Source organism: Oncorhynchus tshawytscha, linkage group LG05 (genome assembly GCF_018296145.1).
Source record: "Oncorhynchus tshawytscha isolate Ot180627B linkage group LG05, Otsh_v2.0, whole genome shotgun sequence".
In the NCBI taxonomy this organism is placed as follows: Eukaryota; Metazoa; Chordata; class Actinopteri; order Salmoniformes; family Salmonidae; genus Oncorhynchus; species Oncorhynchus tshawytscha.
Window position 1 is genome coordinate 29,099,925 of NC_056433.1, and position 19,580 is coordinate 29,119,504.

A 19,580-nucleotide genomic window follows, 5' to 3' on the forward strand; every position below is an offset into this window, starting at 1 on the left:
TCTAGTGGTGTGGGGGCTGTGCTTTGGCAAAGTGGGTGGGGTTATATCCTTCCTGTTTGGCCCTGTCTGGGGTGTCCTCGGATGGGGCCACAGTGTCTCCTGACCCCTCCTGTCTCAGCCTCCAGTATTTATGCTGCAGTAGTTAATGTGTCGGGGGCTAGGGTCAGTTTGTTATATCTGGAGTACCTCTCCTGTCCTATTCGGTGTCCTGTGTGAATCTAAGTGTGCGTTCTCTAATTCTCTCTTTCTCTCTCTCTCTCTCTCTCTCTCTCTCTCTCTCTCTCTCTCGGAGGACCTGAGCCCTAGGACCATGCCCCAGGACTACCTGACATAATGACTCCTTGCTGTCCCCAGTCCACCTGGCCGTGCTGCTGCTCCAGTTTCAACTGTTCTGCCTTATTATTATTCGACCATGCTGGTCATTTATGAACATTTGAACATCTTGGCCATGTTCTGTTATAATCTCCACCCGGCACAGCCAGAAGAGGACTGGCCACCCCACATAGCCTGGTTCCTCTCTAGGTTTCTTCCTAGGTTTTGGCCTTTCTAGGGAGTTTTTCCTAGCCACCGTGCTTCTACACCTGCATTGCTTGCTGTTTGGGGTTTTAGGCTGGGTTTCTGTACAGCACTTTGAGATATCAGCTGATGTACGAAGGGCTATATAAATACATTTGATTTGATTTGATTCCTGGCTGAATCACAACAGGCAGTGATTGGGAGTCCCATAGGACGGCCCAGTGTCGTCCGGGGTAGGCCGTCATTGTAAATAAGAATTGGTTCTTAACTGACTTGCCTGGATAAATATTTTTTAAATAATCAAATTAATCTTGTGCCTATCTAAGGACTACTCCTCTAGATGACGCATCATCACTTTATTTAAAAACTGATTGGAGTTTTTACACAAACTAGTCCACAGTGTTTGTACGTAATAAATACTATAGTTTAATGTAAATGTTATGGATTATGGACAAACTACAGCAACATATTTGGTTTATTTTTTTTTATTTTTTTTTATATATACCAGAAATGAATCCGGACGCATTTCGGTAATGAGAATTTGGGGTGAAAATGTACAAAATACAGGCGAAAAATGTAAATGTATTTACAATAAGATACTTCCCATAAAACCACACATCTTAGTCCTCAGAATGATACGAGATTTTTGCAGATTCATCATGGTTTTGTAACTCAATTTGCTACAGACAACCAGTTGGTGGAGGGCACCCCTCAAACATTGAAGAATTAGAGCAGTTTACTCCTGAAGAGTGGGGAAAACTGCCAGTAGAAAGGTATAGCAAGCTCTTTGATGGCTACAATGCCATTTTCCTTTATTTTTTAAAATTGAAATGGTCAAATTTAATGATGCACTATGCAGAAATCGTTCAGTAATTTCCTGGTTACTAAAAATTCTAATAGTTTCAGTTTGTGACAAAACAAGAAAGTATAGTGTAGAGAATCATTGTACCATCTAAACTAGAGGAATTAGGGCCGATTTCAAGTTTTCATAACAATCGGAAATCGGTATTTTTGGACACCGATTTTAAAAATATATTTTTTAATCTTTATTTAACTAGGAAAGTCAGTTAAGAACACATTCTTATTTTCAATGGCGGCCTAGGAACAGTGGGTTAACTGCCTCGATCGGGGGCAGAACGACAGATGTTTACCATGTCAGCTCGGGGGATTCAACCTTACGGTTAACTAGTCCAACGTCTAACCACCTGCCTCTCAGTGCTCTCCACGAGGAGACTGCCTGTTACGCGAATGCAGTAAGCCAAGGTAAGTTGCCAGCTTGCATTAAACTTAACTTATAAAAAACAATCAATCAATCATAAACACTAGTTAACTACACATGGTTGATGATATTACTAATTTATCTAGCGTGTCCTGCGTTGCATATAATCAATGTGGTGCGTATCGTTGCTTCAATGTGTACCTAACCATAAACATCAATGCCTTTCTTAAAATCAATACACAGAAGTATATATTTTTAAACCAGCATATTTAGCTAAAAGAAATCCAGGTTAGCAGGCAATATTAACCAGGTGTAATTGTCTCACTTCTCTTGCGTTCAATGCACGCAGAGTCAGTGTATATGCAACAGTTTGGACCGCTTAATTTGCCAGAATTTTACGTAATTATGACATAACATTGAAGGTTGTGCAATGTAACAGGAATATTTAGACTTATGGATGCCACCCGTTAGATAAAATACGGAACGGTTCAGTATTTCACTGAAAGAATAAACGTCTTGTTTTCGAGATGATAGTTTCCGGATTCTACCATCTTAATGACCTAAGGCTCGTATTTCTGTGTGTTATCACGTTATAACTAAGTCTATGATTTGATAGAGCAGTCTGACTGAGCGATGGTAGGCAGCAGCAGGTTCGTAAGCATTCATTCAAACAGCACTTTTGTGCGTTTGCCAGCAGCTGTTTATGACTTCAAGCCTATCAACTCCCGAGATTAGGCTGGTGTAACCGATATGAAATGGCTAGCTAGTTAGCGGGGTCACTCGCTCAGAGACTTTGAGTGGTTGTTCCCCTTGCTCTGCATGGGTAACGCTGCTTCGAGGGTGGCTGTTGTCGATGTGTTCCTGGTTTGAGCCCAGGTAGGAGCGAGGAGAGGGACGGAAGCTATACTGTTACACTGGTAATACTAAAATGCCTATAAGAACATTCAATAGTCAAAGGTATATGAAATACAAATCGTATAGAGAGAAATAGTCCTATAATTCCTATAATAACTTCAACCTAAAACCTCTTACCTGGGAATATTGAAGACTCATGATAAAAGGAACCACCAGCTTTCATATGTTCTGAGCAAGGAACTTAAACGTTAGCTTCCTTACATGGCACATATTGCACTTTTACTTTCTTCTCCAATACTTTGTTTTTGCATTATTTAAACCAAATTGAACATGTTTCATTATTTATTTGAGGCTATATTGATGTATTATATTAAGTTAAAATAAGTGTTCATTCAGTATTGTTGTAATTGTCAATATTACAACAAAAAAAAACATTTTTTGTATTTTTTTAAAATTGGCCGATTAATCAGTATCAGGTTTTTGGTCCTCCAATAATCGGTATCGGTATTGAAAAATCATAATCAGTCGACCTTGAATCTAAACCGCTGAGGAATATCTTTTCCATTAACAAAAATATTGTATTTTCAAGCTGTTTTAAGCTGGGGTACAAAACTGAAGGTAAAAGACACAAAAACTAAACTTTAAAACAGGAAGCATACAAATAGCACACATAAAACAGATATATCGCTTCTTAAACTTGCTTTCAATGAAAATGACAGATCTTTAACTCACATCTACAGTTGAAGTCGGAAGTTTACATACACCTTAGCCAAATACATTTAAACTCAGTTTTTCACAATTCCTGAAATTTAATCCTCGTAAACAATTCCCTGTTTTAGGTCAGTTAGGATCACCACTTTATTTTAAGAATGTGAAATGTCAGAATAATAGTAGAGTGATTTATTTCAGCTTTTTTTCTTTCATCACATTCCCAGTGGGTCAGAAGTTTAAATACACTCAATTAGTATATAGTAGCATTGCCTTTAAATGGTTTAACTTGGGTCAAACGTTTTGGGTAGCCTTCCACAAGCTTCCCACAATAAGTTGGGTGAATTTTGGCCCATTCCTCCTGAGTTGGTGTAACTGAGTCAGGTTTGTAGGCTTCCTTGCTCACACACACTTTTTAAGTTCTGCTAACAAATGTTCTATAGGATTGTGGTCAGGGCTTTGTGATGGCCACTCCAATACCTTGACTTTGTTGTCCTTAAGTCATTTTGCCACAACTTCGGAAGTATGCTAGGGGTCAATGTCCATTTGGAAGACCTATTTACGACCAAGCTTTAACTTCCTGACTGATGTCTTGAGAAGTTGCTTCAATGCATCCACAAAAGCTTCTACCACATGCTGCCATCTATTTTGTGAAGTGCACCAGTCCCTCCTGCAGCAAAGAACCCCCACAACATGATGCTGCCACGCCGTGCTTTGTGGTTGGGATAGTGTTCTTCGGCTTGCAAGCCTCCCCCTTTTTCCTCCAAACAAAATTATTGTCATTATGGCCAAACAGTTATTTTTTTGTGTCATCAGACCAGAGGACATTTCTCCAAAAAGTACGATCTTTGTCCCCATGTGCAGTTGCAAACAGTAGTCTGGCTTTTTTTAATGGCGGTTTGGAGCAGTGGCTTCTTCCTTGCTGAGCATCCTTTCAGGTTATGTCGACACAGGACTCGTTTTACTATGGATATAGATACTTTTGTACCGGTTTCCTCCAGCATCTTCACAAGGTCCTTTGCTGTTTTGCTGGGATTGATTTGCACTTTTCACATCAAAGGACATTCATCTCTAGGAGACATAACACGTCTCCTTCCTGAGCGGTATGACAGCTGCGTGGTCCCATGGTGTTTATTCTTGCGTACTATTGTTTGTACAGATGCATTTCAGGCATTTGGAAATTGCTCCCAAGGATGAAACAGACTTGTGGAGGTCTACAATTTTTTTTCAGAGGTCTTGGCTGATTTCTTTTGATTTTCCCATGATGTCAAGCAAAGAGGCACTGAGTTTGAAGGTATGCCTTGAAATACATCCACAGGTACACCTCCAATTGACTAAGGCTAATTGACATCATTTATCAGAAGCATCTAAAGCCATGACATTTTCTGGAATTTTCCAAGCTGTTTAAAGGCACAGTCAACTTAGTGTATGTAAACTTCTGACCCACTGGAATTGTGATACAGTGAATTATATGTGAAATAATCTGTCTGTAAACAATTGTTGGAAAAATTACTTGAGTCATGCACGAAGTAGATGTCCTAGCTGACTTGCCAAAACTATAGTTTGTTAACAAGAAATTTGTGGAGTGGTTGAAAAATAAGTTCTAATGACTCCAACCTAAGTGTATGTAAACTTCCGACTTCAACTGTATGTGAATTTGGTCAAGTCCCCCAAAAGTTACATATTGCACAAAAATAAAATTGGTTCTGCAATGTTGAAAATCTAATAGCATGTTGTGGAGACCAAAAGTTGTTTTCAATTTCAACTTATTTTGGAAGAAATAGGGAATTATTTAAGAAAAGTGCAAGAGTGCCAATATATTTTGCCAGACCAGCAACTGGCTACATATATAAAACATGCCTATCATGCTGTTATTGGCCTAATGTCTCTAATTCAAACTACCACAATTTCAATAAATGTAAGGAAACTTACTGAGTATAACTTGCACCTCATCTCTTCAAACTTGCCATTTCCACAGTCACAGCGGAAATTCCTGCAAAAATTCCCAGCTCAAGATTAACTATAGGAAAATTCTGTTCGCAACTGCAATATCCCAGATAAAGCTAGAGTGCTGTGGTTCATGATTATATTTATTTCACCCTTATTTTACTAGGTAAATTGACTGAGAACACATTCTCATTTACAGCAAATACCTGGGGAATAGTTACAGGGGAGAGGAGGGAGGGATGAATGAGCCAATTGGAAGCTGGGGATGAGGGCCATGATGGTATGAGGGCCAGATTGGGAATTTAGCCAGGACACCGGGGTTAACACCCCAACTCTTACAATAAGTGCCATGGGATCTTTAGTGACCACAGAGAGTCAGGACACCTATTTAACATCCCATCTGATAGACAGCACACTATACGGGGCAATGTCCCCAATCACTGCCCTGGGGCATTGGAATATTTGTTTTAGACCAGAGGAAAGAATGCCTCCTACTGGCCCTCCAACACCACTTCCAGCAGCATCTGGTCTCCCATCCAGGGACCGACCAGGACCAGCCCTGCTTAGCTTCAGAGACAAGCCAGCAGTGGGATGTATGGTGGTACAGGACAAACAAGGCAACCGTAAACATGTCATCCACCACAAATTAATTACTATAACTCCCACCTTGGCCCAATCAGTGTAATTTTGTAAATGCCAGATCTCTGTGGCAAGACGCATGTGACTAGTGTACAAACAAACGGAAGGAGACAGGTCCACAGTCCTCTCCCCAATTTCATTGTGTGGGACAATAATACCTTTGAGCACAGATATAGGGGCACACACACAGCACTGAAATATTGTCCTAAAGTATTTCTGTTCAATTCCCGACAATTCTGCATCACATCCGTTCATCGACACCCAACATTTGATCTATTGTGCATGGCCCACGTTTGTGTTGGTCTGTCTTATCCTTTAGGTGTCCACTCCACGTCTCTATCTGAATTCATCATCCCAGCTCCTCACCTCCTCAACCTTATTGGAGGAGTAGGTCCAAGGTCCCTCCCTTCAGACCTTCTTCTCCAATAGGTTTTGAGAAGGTGGCAAGGAGAGAGGATGCAAGGAATTGGGGAAAGATTAATTGAAATAATTCTCAACAATGCAGTGAAACTCACCTTTTGGTGTAGAGCTCAAAAAGGTCATGGCCTTCATGGCATTTGTAGGAGCAGGCCAGGCAGACTCCGGCTGGCTGGCCCCCCTTTGGTGTGCAGGTACTGCAGGCATAGAGGGCTTGTCGCTTAACATAGCCCTGCAAGACCACATCAAAACAAACACGTGTGAAACTGACATCACATTGAGTCCTTCGGATTGAGCATGAATGCAATGTATACCATGGCAATGAACCATTAAAGGGAAAATGTAACGTTACATTTGATAAAACCACAGGTTACATTTTGTTATAACGAGTTAATAAAAATACATCAAGTTCAATTTATTAATTATGTAATTTAGGTTGGCGGAGACATCAAATTGGTGACGTCGCTAAAGGTTCCATTTTTCAAAATCCATTTGAAACTAAACACTGGCTTAGACTGCAAAACTGTATTATAGCTAACTTAAACTGGGGCAATTTGTGTTTCTCTAACAATGTGGAGCAAATAGCCTACCTCGGGATAGGAACACTTCTCAGAATCACTACCAGCTAAAACAGCAGATGCCTCATTCTCCAACTCTTCATCTTCTTCCAAAACATCTACCAAAGAAACAGTAGCCTCATCTCCCTCATTTGCCGCCATTCTCGGAAAATAGAAGGTGAAAAAAGTGTGAATACAAGTTCCTGTTCCAGGGCAAAATGTAGAGCGCCAGATAAATCTAAACAGGGACGTCCAGAAGGACTTGAGAAGATGTATCAAAATGCTATGTTCACCAAAATATACAATAAATGAGATACAATAAGCAAAAAAACATTGGAGCGCACTGGACGTTATGTTATTCTCAAACCCGATACACAGAGGGAGTTATTTTACACGGGCCCAGATGGAACCGGGCAATGGGCCGGCACGTCATCTGACGAAAGCGGGGAGGGAGGAACACCCATCTCAAAATGAACAGTAATCTGTGCGGTCGGTCATGTTGTTAACAAGGCATCATGTTGCATCGTCCGGAAACATACTATATATACTATTACATACTATATATTTCCATCGAATAAATGTTAGCAATGTCAAATTAGTTTTCACTTGAACGGCAGAAAACCAATCACTTTACAGGGGAAAAGAAAGAATCCTACTCATTACTGCACTTGCTTAATTACGTCACTATTGTTTTGAGCAGATTTAGATAGAGCAGCTGGCTCACGCCAGGGAGGCAGCCCGGTTCCAAGTCGAATGTAACCAACTTTCAGCCAAAGCAAAACATGCTTACACGGGCGCCCGGGCTAGATGAATCGAACCCCCTCACTGTAGCTCTCTCAGAATGACAACTTCCGCACGATTTCCGGATTATGCTAATATTTCACCCTGTTGGCGGGAGTTTCTGAAAAGCACTTCAGAGATTTTCACATTTTGATAAATTAAAATATTGTCTACCCGTTGGTTTAGTTAGTGATTGTTATTTATATATGCATTTGTGCAAATATGGCGAACGTCTCAAAGTACAAGCCTCTGACCAAATCGAATGTACGTCAAAATGCCGCTATGACTCGGGTCAGAGTTCAAACTAGGGTCATGGTTCAACAATCATGGCAGCTACTGAGATACGAGGAGAGCTAAAATACAGGGATGGCCTGAAGAAAGAGATTATCATAAAAACAGAAAACAACCTGACTTCTATGATAGTGGGGATTAAGAAATTAAACGCAGACGTATCGGGGCTCCTCACTGATCTCGTTGTACAAGAACAATTTTGCAGAGGAAATGACAAGGGGGATTTGCAAGTCGACGACGGTGAGCTTGGTTAGCTAGCTAACGTTACTGGTAGCTCATTTAACAACACGCTTAGCTACCGCGATGGATGTTGATAAAAACAAAACAAGGTTCGCGAATTGCTCTGCTTCTATTGAGGCTAGCTATTGTTTATTTTTATTGTGGCTATTGTCTCAAGAAATCTATCGATTTTGTTTAACTAATCATGACCTGGAAGAACACAACATCTTTCGGTAGATAGAGCTAGTTGCTATGAAAATCATTATATAGACAAATCCCAACCTTAGCAAATCTTTGGATGATCAGATAAACCGCCCACGTTGATCAGAGAATGAATTTAGATACCTGTCTTTGGGCTAGCTACTTCATAACACAGATCTTCCCAGTATCAAACCGACTAACATTAGCTTGCTCGGCTACAAATACTTTTTTGTGTGCCTATGATGGCACTGTGACGTACAAACATATATTGTTACTACGTGTGTATGTGAACAGATTAATTGATTCCGTCATCGGAGTATTGATATGATCATTGAGTTTTCCCGATATCACAACTTATCAAATTACAAGTGTTTAAAACATAAAGCCTGCAGCCTGTCATTTCAGATGAAACAATGTTCTATTCCTCCATTTTGAGACTATGGGTAGGCGGCCTATGACATTTGAAGACGTTACGGCTATCAAATCAATCAGCTTTGTGTCATGCTTGCACAGTGTGTTATCAAGCTGCATAAATTGTCAACATAGATTTGATGTGAATATTCCTCTCAATCATTAAAACATGCATCTCTCACATAACTGGTATTTGATCACTAATATGTAACCATATCTTGTGCTACATAAAAAAAAATATTTAAAAAATATGGCTTGGTCAAATTATTTTACTGAACCTACCTCAGTCCGTGACAGGCTTCATTTAACTGATGCAATCTAAAATGAGTCCAATATTAACATATGGACTACAACATTTGACTGTTTTTAAAATCACTCTATAGGCAATGTACTTTAAGCAGGTCCTATGGGTGGGAAGGGGAGGAGATAAATGTTTATTTGTGTCATGTCTGTTGGTTTGTTTTCACTTCTGTCAACCACTCCCCAAAATGTAACTTGATCACAAAAGTAATTTTCTGTCATCTGTTGCAGATGAGGAGGAGGAGGAAGATGAAGACACAAAAGCCCCTATTATGCAGCCTCCTGCAAAGCGGTCCAAGACCTTGAGGGCCTGACAAGGGCTCTGTCCCAAATGGCACCCTTTTTCTTATAGTTCACTCCTTTTGACCAGGGCCCAAGTAGTGCACTAGGTAGGGAATAGGTTGCCATTTGGGACTTAAGACTACTGTAGGAAGAAGGGAGTCTGGTGGTCCTGGCATACAAGACTGGAAGACACTGTTTTGGGGGCAGATATGCCAGCCCTTATTATTCAATCCACTGGGTGGCTATTATTAATTAATTCCCACTCATGTATGGTATTGCTCCTGCCTTGGCAATCATTGCAGTTATGATCTACATCTTTCTCTTGATACAATTGAAATGTTTGTTTTGAACATTTGTATAAATGTCAATCATTTAAGTGGAATGTATTTCAGACATCTTGTTAATGGATAATAGAATTGCACTGTCCCCGCAGCATTTGCTTGCTTTGAGAAATGACATGAACGGTCTGCAGACATTTTCCCATAACGTTTAATTTTCTTACAATCCAGACCTTATTTTAATCACAGTGCATTTAGATTTGAAAGGCAATAAAAATCAGAAGCACCAACGTGAATAGCCACTCATTCTTTTAGACAGACCAAACAAGCCCATATTTTTTTTCTTTCTAATACGACTATTCCTTTCCCATTAACACTTTTTTTTTAATAAACAGAAAAAACCTAGAGGAACCATGACAGGCAGTGTCTCTACATCCAAACTATCATTTGGGACTTGTGTAGGTTGAATCAAGGGTGGACAACTCTGGTTGAGTAGGGAAGCTTCTACAATGTATGATTTGACCTTGACACTTACTGATCAAATCAGGTTATTGGCTAGCTTGAGGTTTCAGTTACTGTAGTCAGTTGTATCTTAAAACCAATAGTACTTTCGGTAGGAAAAAAATGGATCAAAATGAGCATTCTTATGAGTTCAGGTAGTAACTCCATCCGTAAATGCTTCTTCCATCTTATGCCTACTGAACGTGACCCTTTGTAGACACTGCAACTTCTGAGGACCCAAGTTGTGTAACATAGTAAAAATAGAGGAATGAAGTTGAAACGGGGTTCAGTGAAAATGTAATGTGAGCCACTAAACACCCAGTCCAAAACCCAAGTAGATTGTCCTTTATAGCAGCGCAGCCCCCCCCCCTCCCCTCCCCAGAACAAAGTTTGGGAAACCCTGCTTTATAGTAGGGGTGTCAAACTCATTACATAGAGGGCCTAGTCTGTTGGTTTTTGCTTTCAATTTAGCCCTAGACAACCAGGGGAGGAGAGTTTCTTACTAATCAAGGACAAGGGAAGAGCACAAACCCGCATACACTTGGGCCTCTGTGCAATGAGTGACATGCTGTATAGTCAAGGACAAAATCAGGGTTGTGTTCATTAAGAAACAAACAACTGATAAGCATGGAATGATTACCTGGACAAATGTATTTTTTGTTAGAGTTTGTGTGCCTTACTGAACACAACCCGGCCCAATTCCCTTTAGGTCATGCCACTTCCCTGTGTTGGGAGGAAGGTCAAATAAACCTTTTGCACATTCATTACTGTGCTAATGTAGATGGAAAATTAAATCAAAACTTAATCAGAATAGTACCATCTCGAATCAATTGGAAACATTTACAAATATGGAGGTTGACCTCCACCATCAACACAAAGAGTAGCCAAAGATGATTTCAAAACAACGTTCAAATTAAATGAGTATTTTGCAGAAATGCTTAAGGACACTACCTGCCATATAAATTAATGTGGCACAGAGAGCCAAGACATATTTAAGATCATATAGGAAAGCCATATTTGTCCCATTGCTCATTTCAAGATATGAAATGATCTTTGTTGGCAGTGAACATTTTCCTCGTAACTTACATGTGAAGGATTCCACAACTCATTGAACATACAACACATTTCCACATACGTCTTACAAAAAAGGGACCAGGGATCCTCATAAAAAAGGCAAAAACATTGACAATTTCATGTCATGTTTTTGTCACTTTATGGCACACAAGGACAAACAATGGCTGTAGTAGAAGATCTGTATTTTTCAAAAGCATGGTCTGTGTGCTTTTTGTGGACTTTCTTTGACTTTACTTGGATGGTGGGAGGGGGGTCCTAAAAGGCACAAGATATTTATCTTAGACAAATACTGGATAGATTGACCAATTGACAAATCCCCGAAACACTTCCTAAATATTGCAAGTAATAGAATGACAAAAAAGCATGTTATGTAGAAGGAAATTACTGAGCCAACAAAGCAGTAAATAACACTACAAAATACATTCAGACCAATAACAAAACACTGCAGTACTTATCTAAGAATCACTACTGATCCACGAAGACAGTTTTTTTAAATGGCATCACATTCCTAAAACTGTCTGTACAAATTAGTTGACACGTCATATTTCACCGTACTTGAGTCAGTGGGGTGGTAATAGTTTTGGGATGATGATGATTGAACCAAAATGCCTCTCAAACTTTCCTCAGAATTATTTGCTCAAAAAGTGGGACCTTGCAGTGAACGGATAAACCCTCAATGATTGGTGTCTGTATCATAGTCAGGTACTGTGGTGAGACCCTGGAGCACGTGGCACCCTTTGGTCCAGCCTTTGTTGAATGTAAGAAATCACAAATACAAAGGGTTGTGAAACGTGTACCATTGTTCATCTCAAGAACAGCACACATACACATCAACAAAAGTGAATTGCCTAGTGATGCCTGGCAGGCTTAACACTTCACACAGTGCACTAGGTGAGTGTTAAGTATCCTGTAGTTCAGGTATGAGAGTAGTAGGCCACCGCCAAGATTGTGTGCAGCATGCACTAAGGCTGCTCACCCCGCCTCTCATATTATCCACCATCTCAAATCGGTTGGACACTTTAGGTGTCAATCAGCTGCAGCCGGCTGATCTGATTGGACGCCTTGGCAAAGGTCTGGTGGCGGTTGCAGAGTACCGCCAGGCATATGGGCAGGATGCAGTAGCCCACCGTCTTGGGGTCAGCGCGCGTGCACGAGTAGAGGAAGAGGAACACCTGAAGGTAGGGCACGAGGAAGATGGTGACCCACACCCAGAAGGGCAAGAGGAGCAGGCGAGTTTTGAGACTCTGGGTCCAGGTGGGCAGTGAGGATGCGGTGGGAGGCGTGTTGTCCCCTGGCAGAGGTCGCTGTTCCTGAGCCACCCGCTCCACGTGCTCCAGGGTGAGACGGTTGTATGTCTGGTCGATCTCAAAGACATAGTAGACGACAGCCACGCTAGCCAGAAGGTACAGCCCCACGCCGATCCATCCCATCCGCTGACGGAAGTTCATCATTCTCCATACTCCTCCCTGGAACAGAAAAGGGCCTTAGTTTCGTAGTACTACTCAATAGCTTGCATTATGCATACCCATTTTCTTACCCAGTTGGCCACCCCTGGGTAAAAAAACAACATTTGGGCTACATTCAGTACGATGTTTTACTGTAACAGTCAATTAAACAAAAACAGTGCTGTTCTGAATGACCAGTTCAAAAATTGGTGGGGTTGTGGGTTGGGGTCCGCTGCCCTTTAAATATGTCACGCATTGCTTCAAGCCACACCCCGCCACCAAACAGTAAATGTACCTCAAAGTCTGGGGCATATTCAATACTCTGATTCTGTTGCAAAACATTTCTTAAAACGGAACAAAACAGGGAGGTACCTACCTGAATTAGTCCAATAATGATTACATACTTGATGAAGAACGTTGAATGTTTAGGGGAAATGTGACGTTCAGTACACCATTATGCAACGTAGTAAACATTCAAATCAAAACTGAATGCACCCCAGGAGAACCGCCTAGGCCACCCGGTCTCAGAGTAGATGTAACATAGTAAATGTAAATCAGGGATACTCAAATTAGTATATGTTACGTTACATTTGGCAGCGTTTTCCACTAGCGCAGGCTGTTGCCTATACAGCCGGTTACAAACAAATTTTCAGCTGGGTACTTTTTCCACTTAAATTTAACTAGTCCATTTTTTTTTACAACACAGAAGTCATAAAAAAAAGTCAGCCGAGCCCTCTCCCGCTAGAACGAACAACATGCATCTTCTAGAGATCTATTGATAGGACAGGCGCCTGTCCGTCACAAAGTGAGCGATGGCGGGTTTGACAGTCTGCCGTCTGTCCCGCCTCCCAGTACCTGTGTGTGTGTGTGTGTTGTGTACATTGTACATTGTAGCCAGTCAATCTGTACACGGAGGGAGAGCGCATGATGCTCCTTCATCGTCAATGTCAGTCAATTTGACCGTCCCATATAATGTGGTAACGATGAGTCAAAATCCACTTAGCCTACTGTTTTCTGGCACATTAATTTATTTTATTTGGCGTGTTTCATATGAAGCCATGCAGGGCTGGAGCATAGTATTACTGTAAATTGATTGATTGATGAATAGTAAGCTTGACTAATTTATAAATGATGTTGAACTGACTGAATAAAGTCGATCTTATATATCATACAACGTAGTTATAGGCCCATGGTATCGCATCGGGACAACTAAAGATCTTGTTTGTATTTTCCATATGAAATCCATCAGGACTTGCCAGACAGTGACGGAAAAGTGATTGACTCGTCAGTAGCCTACCGTATTGCATTCGTAAGAGAGACGCTCATTTGGCTCCCTAACTTGCATACCGGTAAGTTTTTGCAGAGATGCAAACTGGTGAGGACCCAAAAAGGTGACACTTTTTGTTACACTGAAATATACAAAAAAATCCTTGCTAGGGAGAAATGCAGGTTTGAACTAATTAAACAACAAAGAATATGATCCACATGATCAGTTTCTGTGTGTAAAATAAAGTGGTTCATGTGAACCTAACTCACAGCAAAAAAACATAAGAAAGCAATCCAATGTTTGTTGCCTAGACTTTACTACAAATGACAAGTCTTAAGAAAAAAACAATACCCTAATATTGCAGTTAGCCATGACAGCCTTTATAATAGAATGCTTGTGACCACACCCACATCACCTTCTCACCCGTCTCCGTGGTCAGGCTTCTCACCTAATGTCACCGTTCAGGGGACACGCTGCTGTACCTGCCAAGCTGCCTCTCCGCTGTCTTTCTAGAGTGCGCGGTGATGCTGTAACTAGCAAGTTGGTTGTCTCTTCTCTCTTCAGTCATATGTTGCATTCTGTTGTTATGTGATTGATTGGCTGAGCCTTGGATACAGCCAGTACTGCTCCAAACAGTACTGCTCATTCGCTTACAGCCAGTATTGATCCAAATTTAAAAATAAAGAAAAACCCTTAAATGTGTTGGTGTCCAAACTTTTGACTGGTAATGTACACACACACACAGTGTACAAAACATTAGGAACACCTGCACTTTCTATGACATACAGAGTGACCAGGTGAAAGTTACGATCCCTTATTGATCTCACTTGTTAAATCCACTTCAAAATCAGTGTAGACGAAAGGGAGGAGACAGGTTAAAGAAGGATTTTTAAACCTTGAGACAACAGACATGGATTGTGTATGTGTGCCATTCAGAGGGTGAATGGGCAAGAGAAAATATTTAAAAGTGCCTTTGAACGAGGGTATGGTAGTAGGTGCCAGGCACACCGGTTTGAGTGTGGCAAGAACTGTAATGCTGCTGGGTTTTTCATGATGAACAGTTCCTTGTGTGTTTCAAGAATGGTCCACCGCCCAAAGGACATCCAGCCAACTTGACAAAACCGTGAAAAGCATTGGAGTCAACATGAGCCAGCACCCCTATGGAATGATTGACACCTTGTAGAGTCCATGCACTGACGTATTGAGGAGGTTTTGAGTGCAACAGGGTGTGCAAGTCAACTTAGGAAGGCGCCCTAATGTTTTGTACACACACGCACACCAGTTTATTACATACACCACCCCATTCATGAAACTGGATCGCTCTTACAGACAGCGAATTACGTAGCCATGGCTTGCTATATAAAGCAGGCAGAAAGACATCCAGTTACTGTTTATTTGAATGTTAGAATGGGCAAAACGAGTGACCTAAGCAACTTTGAGCGTGGCGTGAAGGAAATGTAATTAAATGAAGAAAGTCTTGAAAATGTAAATCTTATCCTTGGTGTCGTAAACCATCCTTGATTCCTACCTGTCCCTGGTAAAGATATGAGGGGGCGTCATGACCTTCTCCTTAGGACCATCTGGCAGAACGCCCAGAATATGTTCTTTAAGTTAAGATAGGAGACAGTCCTAGACACATACTGGAACCAACCCTATGAACTATGCCTATGTAACATGTCTGTAACCAGTATATAAGAGAACTAACAGGACTGCCTCGTTAGAGCTCCTCTTCGACATGTGTACATGGTGCATTGAGTTGGTTGGAACCTCTCCAAAGCACTGAGAATAAAGAATGATTCATTTATGATTGACTTCGAGTGTCCCTGGTGTAGAATTTCCAAGACAAATTGGCGTCACAAATAGAATTATTGAATCTACCTGCGGAGCGTTCCAGTGGGGGTCTGCGAGGAAAACTGGTGGCGCATTTTATGATGCGTGAGGGAAATTCCCATGTGACCAAAAAGACGACGAGACCCGCCCAGACCAGACCCTTACTGTGAGCTGTCCAGAAGGAGACCATCCACGAACATCCACACCATCCACAAACAATTGAGGGAAGGCAACTGATTTCAGTAAGTCAATTGAAATCAAATCTGTATAATTTCTTTTTAAAGGATTAAAGGAAGAAAATCAAGATGAGTAACACATAAAAAAGGTACCCATAATCTTATAGCGAGAAGACCATTCACTAGTTTTAAGAGAAGACTAGAGCGAGGGCAAGGCTACCATGGAAAGCCCCGCTGATAGCTGTCTATAGGCATTTAGAAGAAATGTTGATGTGGTCTGCAACCACAAAAAAATAACAAGGTATTTTGAGTATGTGGTGTTATTTATATGTAAAGTAAGTAACGGCAGGAGCACCGTTGACGACACATATTGTGCATAGCAAGTAATGACAGAGAGAATCATAGACGATGCACGTGGGTAATGAGATTACCGAGTGTGTTTGGAAATAGTACGAAGTGAATGTGGATGTGAAAGTTGTGCGATTGTGAGATATGGAATAATAAGCTGAAAGAAATGTCGTTAACAAAAACCGATTGAAATTTGGATAACAAACGATTGAAATTATTACAATTAGGAATGAGGATTGAAATTGAGCTACTAAGTATTGAGTGAATGAGAGCTGTCAGGGGACTAGCTAACATGTGAAAGAGGTGAATGAATAGCACAACCAGCTCCGTGTGAGCTGATTAGTAATGTATTCTAGGGGCCTGTCCAAAACCGCTGTTGGATCTACAGGTAGAGGATAACATGTCTCAGATATCTCAGAGGACAACATGTTGTCTCGTTAGATAAATGTTATCCTCTTACAATGAGACATGTTAACGAGGATAACATGACTTTAGATTATATGAGGATAACATGTCTCATTAGTGGAGTTTCATGTGTAAAGTTATTATATATGGAGATAAGGTCGAAGTTTACATACACCTTAGCAAAATACATTTAAACTCAGGTTTCACAATTCCTGACATTTTATCCCAGTAAAAATTCCCTGTCTTAGGTCAGTTAGGATCACCACTTTATTTTAAGAATATGAAATGTCAGAATAATAGGAGAGAATTTCTTTCATCACATTCCCAGTGGGTCAGACATTTACATGCTACCAAATACTAATTGAGTGTATTGCCTTTAAATTGTCTAACTTGGGTCAAACGTTTCTGGTAGGTTTCCGCAAGCTTCCCACAATAAGTTGGGTGAAGTTTGGCCCATTCCTCCTGACAGAGTTGGTGTAATTGAGTCAGGTTTGTAGGCCTCCTTGCTCGCACACGCTTTTTCAGTTCTGCCCACAAATTTTCTATAGGATTGAGGTCAGGGCTTTGTCATGGCCACTCCAATACCTTGACTTTGTTGTCCTTAAGCCAACTGTGGAAGTATGTTTGGGGTCATTGTCCATTTGGAAGACCTATTTGCGACCAAGCTTTAACTTCCTGACTGATGTTTTGAGATGTTGCTTCAATATAGCCACATAATTTTCCTTGCTCATGATGCCATCTAGTTTGTGAAAGGCACCAGTCCCTCCTGCAGCAAAGCACCCCCCACAACATGATGCTGCCACCCCCGTGCTTCACGGTTGGGATGATGTTCTTCGGCTTACAAGCCTCCTCCTTTTCCCTCCAAACATAACAAATTGTCATTATGGCCAAACAGTTCTATTTATGTTTCATCAGACCAGAGAACATTTCTCCAAAAAGTATGATCTTTGTCCCCATATGAAGTTGCAAACCGTAGTCTGGCTTTTTTATGGCTGTTTTGGAGCAGTGGCTTTTCTTGCTGAGGGGCCTTTCAGGTGATGTCGATATAGGACTTGTTTTACTTTGGATATAGATACTTTGTACCCGTTTCCTCCAGCATCTTCACAAGGTTATTTGCTGTTGTTCTGGGATTGATTTGCACTTTTCACAACAAAGTACGTTCATCTCTAGGAGACAGAACGAGTCTTCTTCTTGAGCGGTATGACGGCTGCGTGGTCCCATGGTGTTTATACTTGTTTGTACAGATGAATGTGGTACCTTCAGGCATTTAGAAATTGCCCCCAAGGATGAACCAGACTTGTGGAGGTCTACAATTTTTTTCTGAGGTCTTGGCTGATTTCTTTTGATTTTCCCATGATGTCAAGCAAAGAGGCACTGAGTTTGAAGGTAGGCCTTGAAATACATCCACAGGTACACCTCTAATTGACTCAAATTATGTCAATTGGCCTATCAGAAGCTTCTAAAGCCATCACATCATTTTCTGGAATTTTCTAAGCTTTTTGGGATAGGGGGCAGCATTTCCACTTTTGGATGAATAGCGTGCCCAGAGTGAACTGCCTCCTACTCTGTCCCAGATGCTAATATATGCATATTATTAGTAGTATTGGTTAGAAAACACTCAGAAGTTTGTAAAACTGTTCGAATGATGTCTGTGAGTATAACAGAACTCATATGGCAGGCAAAAACCTGAGAAGAAATCCAAACAGGAAGTGAGAAATCGATTTTCAAAACAGTGCCTATTGGAATCCCAGTGAGATATGAATGAGGATGCACTTTCTTTAGAAACTGGTTTGAAGATTCTACAATAAAAGGAGGGGCTCATAATAGCTCTTTGAGTGAGTTGTCTGGCAGAGAGACTCGGTCTCATGACGCGCGCTCCCGACAGAGTTTGCTCTTGTTCCAATGCTTTTCTTCAGACAATGAAATTCTCCGGTTGGAACCTTATTGATGATTTATGTTAAAAACATCCTAAAGCTTGATTGCATACATCATTTGACTTGTTTCTATGGACTGTAACGGACATTTTTGAGTTTTTGCCTGGAGGAAGTGCTCGCGCCTCATGAAGATGGATTACTGGGCTGATCACGCTAACAACAAGTGGCTAAATGATGAGCTTTATGGAACAAATCAGTCATTTATTGTCGAACTGGGATTCATGGGAGTGCCTTCTGATGAAGATCAAAGTAAATATTTAGTGTTTTTTCTTGCTTCTGTTGATACCAAAATGGCGGATATTCCTCTGGCTGTTATGGGTTCTGAGCTCCGTTCTCAGATGATGGTTTTTCCGTAAAGTTTTTTTGAAATCTGACACAGCGGTTACATAGAGGATAAGTCTATCTTTAATTCTGTGAATAACACTTGCATCTTTTATCAATGTTTATTATGAGTATATCTGCAAAATCACTGGATGTTTTGGAATCAAAACATTACTGCACGTAACGCGCCAATGTAAACTGAGATTTTTGGATAGAAATATGCACATTATCGAACAAAACATACATGTATTGTGTAACATGAAGTCCTATGAGTGTCATCTGATGAAGATCAACGGTTAGTGATTCATTTGAACTAGATCTCTGCTTTTTGTGACGCCTATCTTTGACTGGAAAATGGCTGTGTGTGTTTTTGTGACTTGACTCTGACCTAACAATCATATGTTGTGGTTTCACTGTAAAGCATTTTTTAAATCAGACACGATGGGTAGATTAGCAAGATGTTTAGCTTTCATTTGCTGTATTGGACTTGTTAATGTGTGAAAGTTACATATTTCAAAAATATATTTTGAATTTTGCACGCTGCCTATTCAGTGGAATGTTGTCAAGGGGTTCCTGCCCTTGAAAGGTTAAAGGCACAGTCAACTTAGTGTATGTGAAATAATCTGTCTGTAAACAATTGTTGGAAAAATTACTTGTGT

General features: G+C 40.8%; 3 protein-coding genes across 6 annotated transcripts in view; 1 reads left to right on the forward strand and 2 right to left on the reverse strand.

The window, feature by feature from the left end:
• Positions 1-8,576, reverse strand: part of ubr7 (ubiquitin protein ligase E3 component n-recognin 7) — a 22,137-nt gene extending 13,561 nt beyond the window's left edge. The window contains exons 1-4 of one of the 4 annotated variants that reach the window (XM_024420594.2): positions 8,494-8,576; positions 6,892-7,021; positions 6,400-6,533; positions 5,231-5,291 (exon numbers count right to left, since the gene is read on the reverse strand). In XM_024420594.2, the coding sequence (XP_024276362.1) occupies positions 5,231-5,291; positions 6,400-6,533; positions 6,892-7,020 (324 nt within the window). In that variant the 5' untranslated portion in view covers position 7,021; positions 8,494-8,576. Of the gene's footprint in view, positions 1-5,230; positions 5,292-6,399; positions 6,534-6,891; positions 7,340-8,430; positions 8,450-8,493 lie in introns of those variants that run through there. The other 3 variants (XM_024420593.2, XM_024420595.2, XM_024420592.2) reach the window with 3 other exon arrangements.
• si:dkeyp-55f12.3 (uncharacterized protein LOC568418 homolog) lies at positions 7,933-9,910 on the forward strand. Its single transcript, XM_042321780.1, has 2 exons — positions 7,933-8,169; positions 9,292-9,910. The coding sequence occupies exons 1-2, from the start codon at positions 7,965-7,967 to the stop codon at positions 9,372-9,374; spliced, it is 288 nt and encodes a 95-aa protein (XP_042177714.1). The 5' UTR covers positions 7,933-7,964; the 3' UTR covers positions 9,375-9,910.
• tmem251 (transmembrane protein 251) overlaps positions 9,814-19,580 on the reverse strand; it is a 20,322-nt gene continuing 10,555 nt past the window's right edge. The window contains exon 2 of the mRNA XM_024420598.2: positions 9,814-12,661. Coding sequence (XP_024276366.1) covers positions 12,215-12,646 — 432 coding nt within the window. The 5' untranslated portion in view covers positions 12,647-12,661 and the 3' untranslated portion in view covers positions 9,814-12,214. The remainder of the gene's footprint in view (positions 12,662-19,580) is intronic.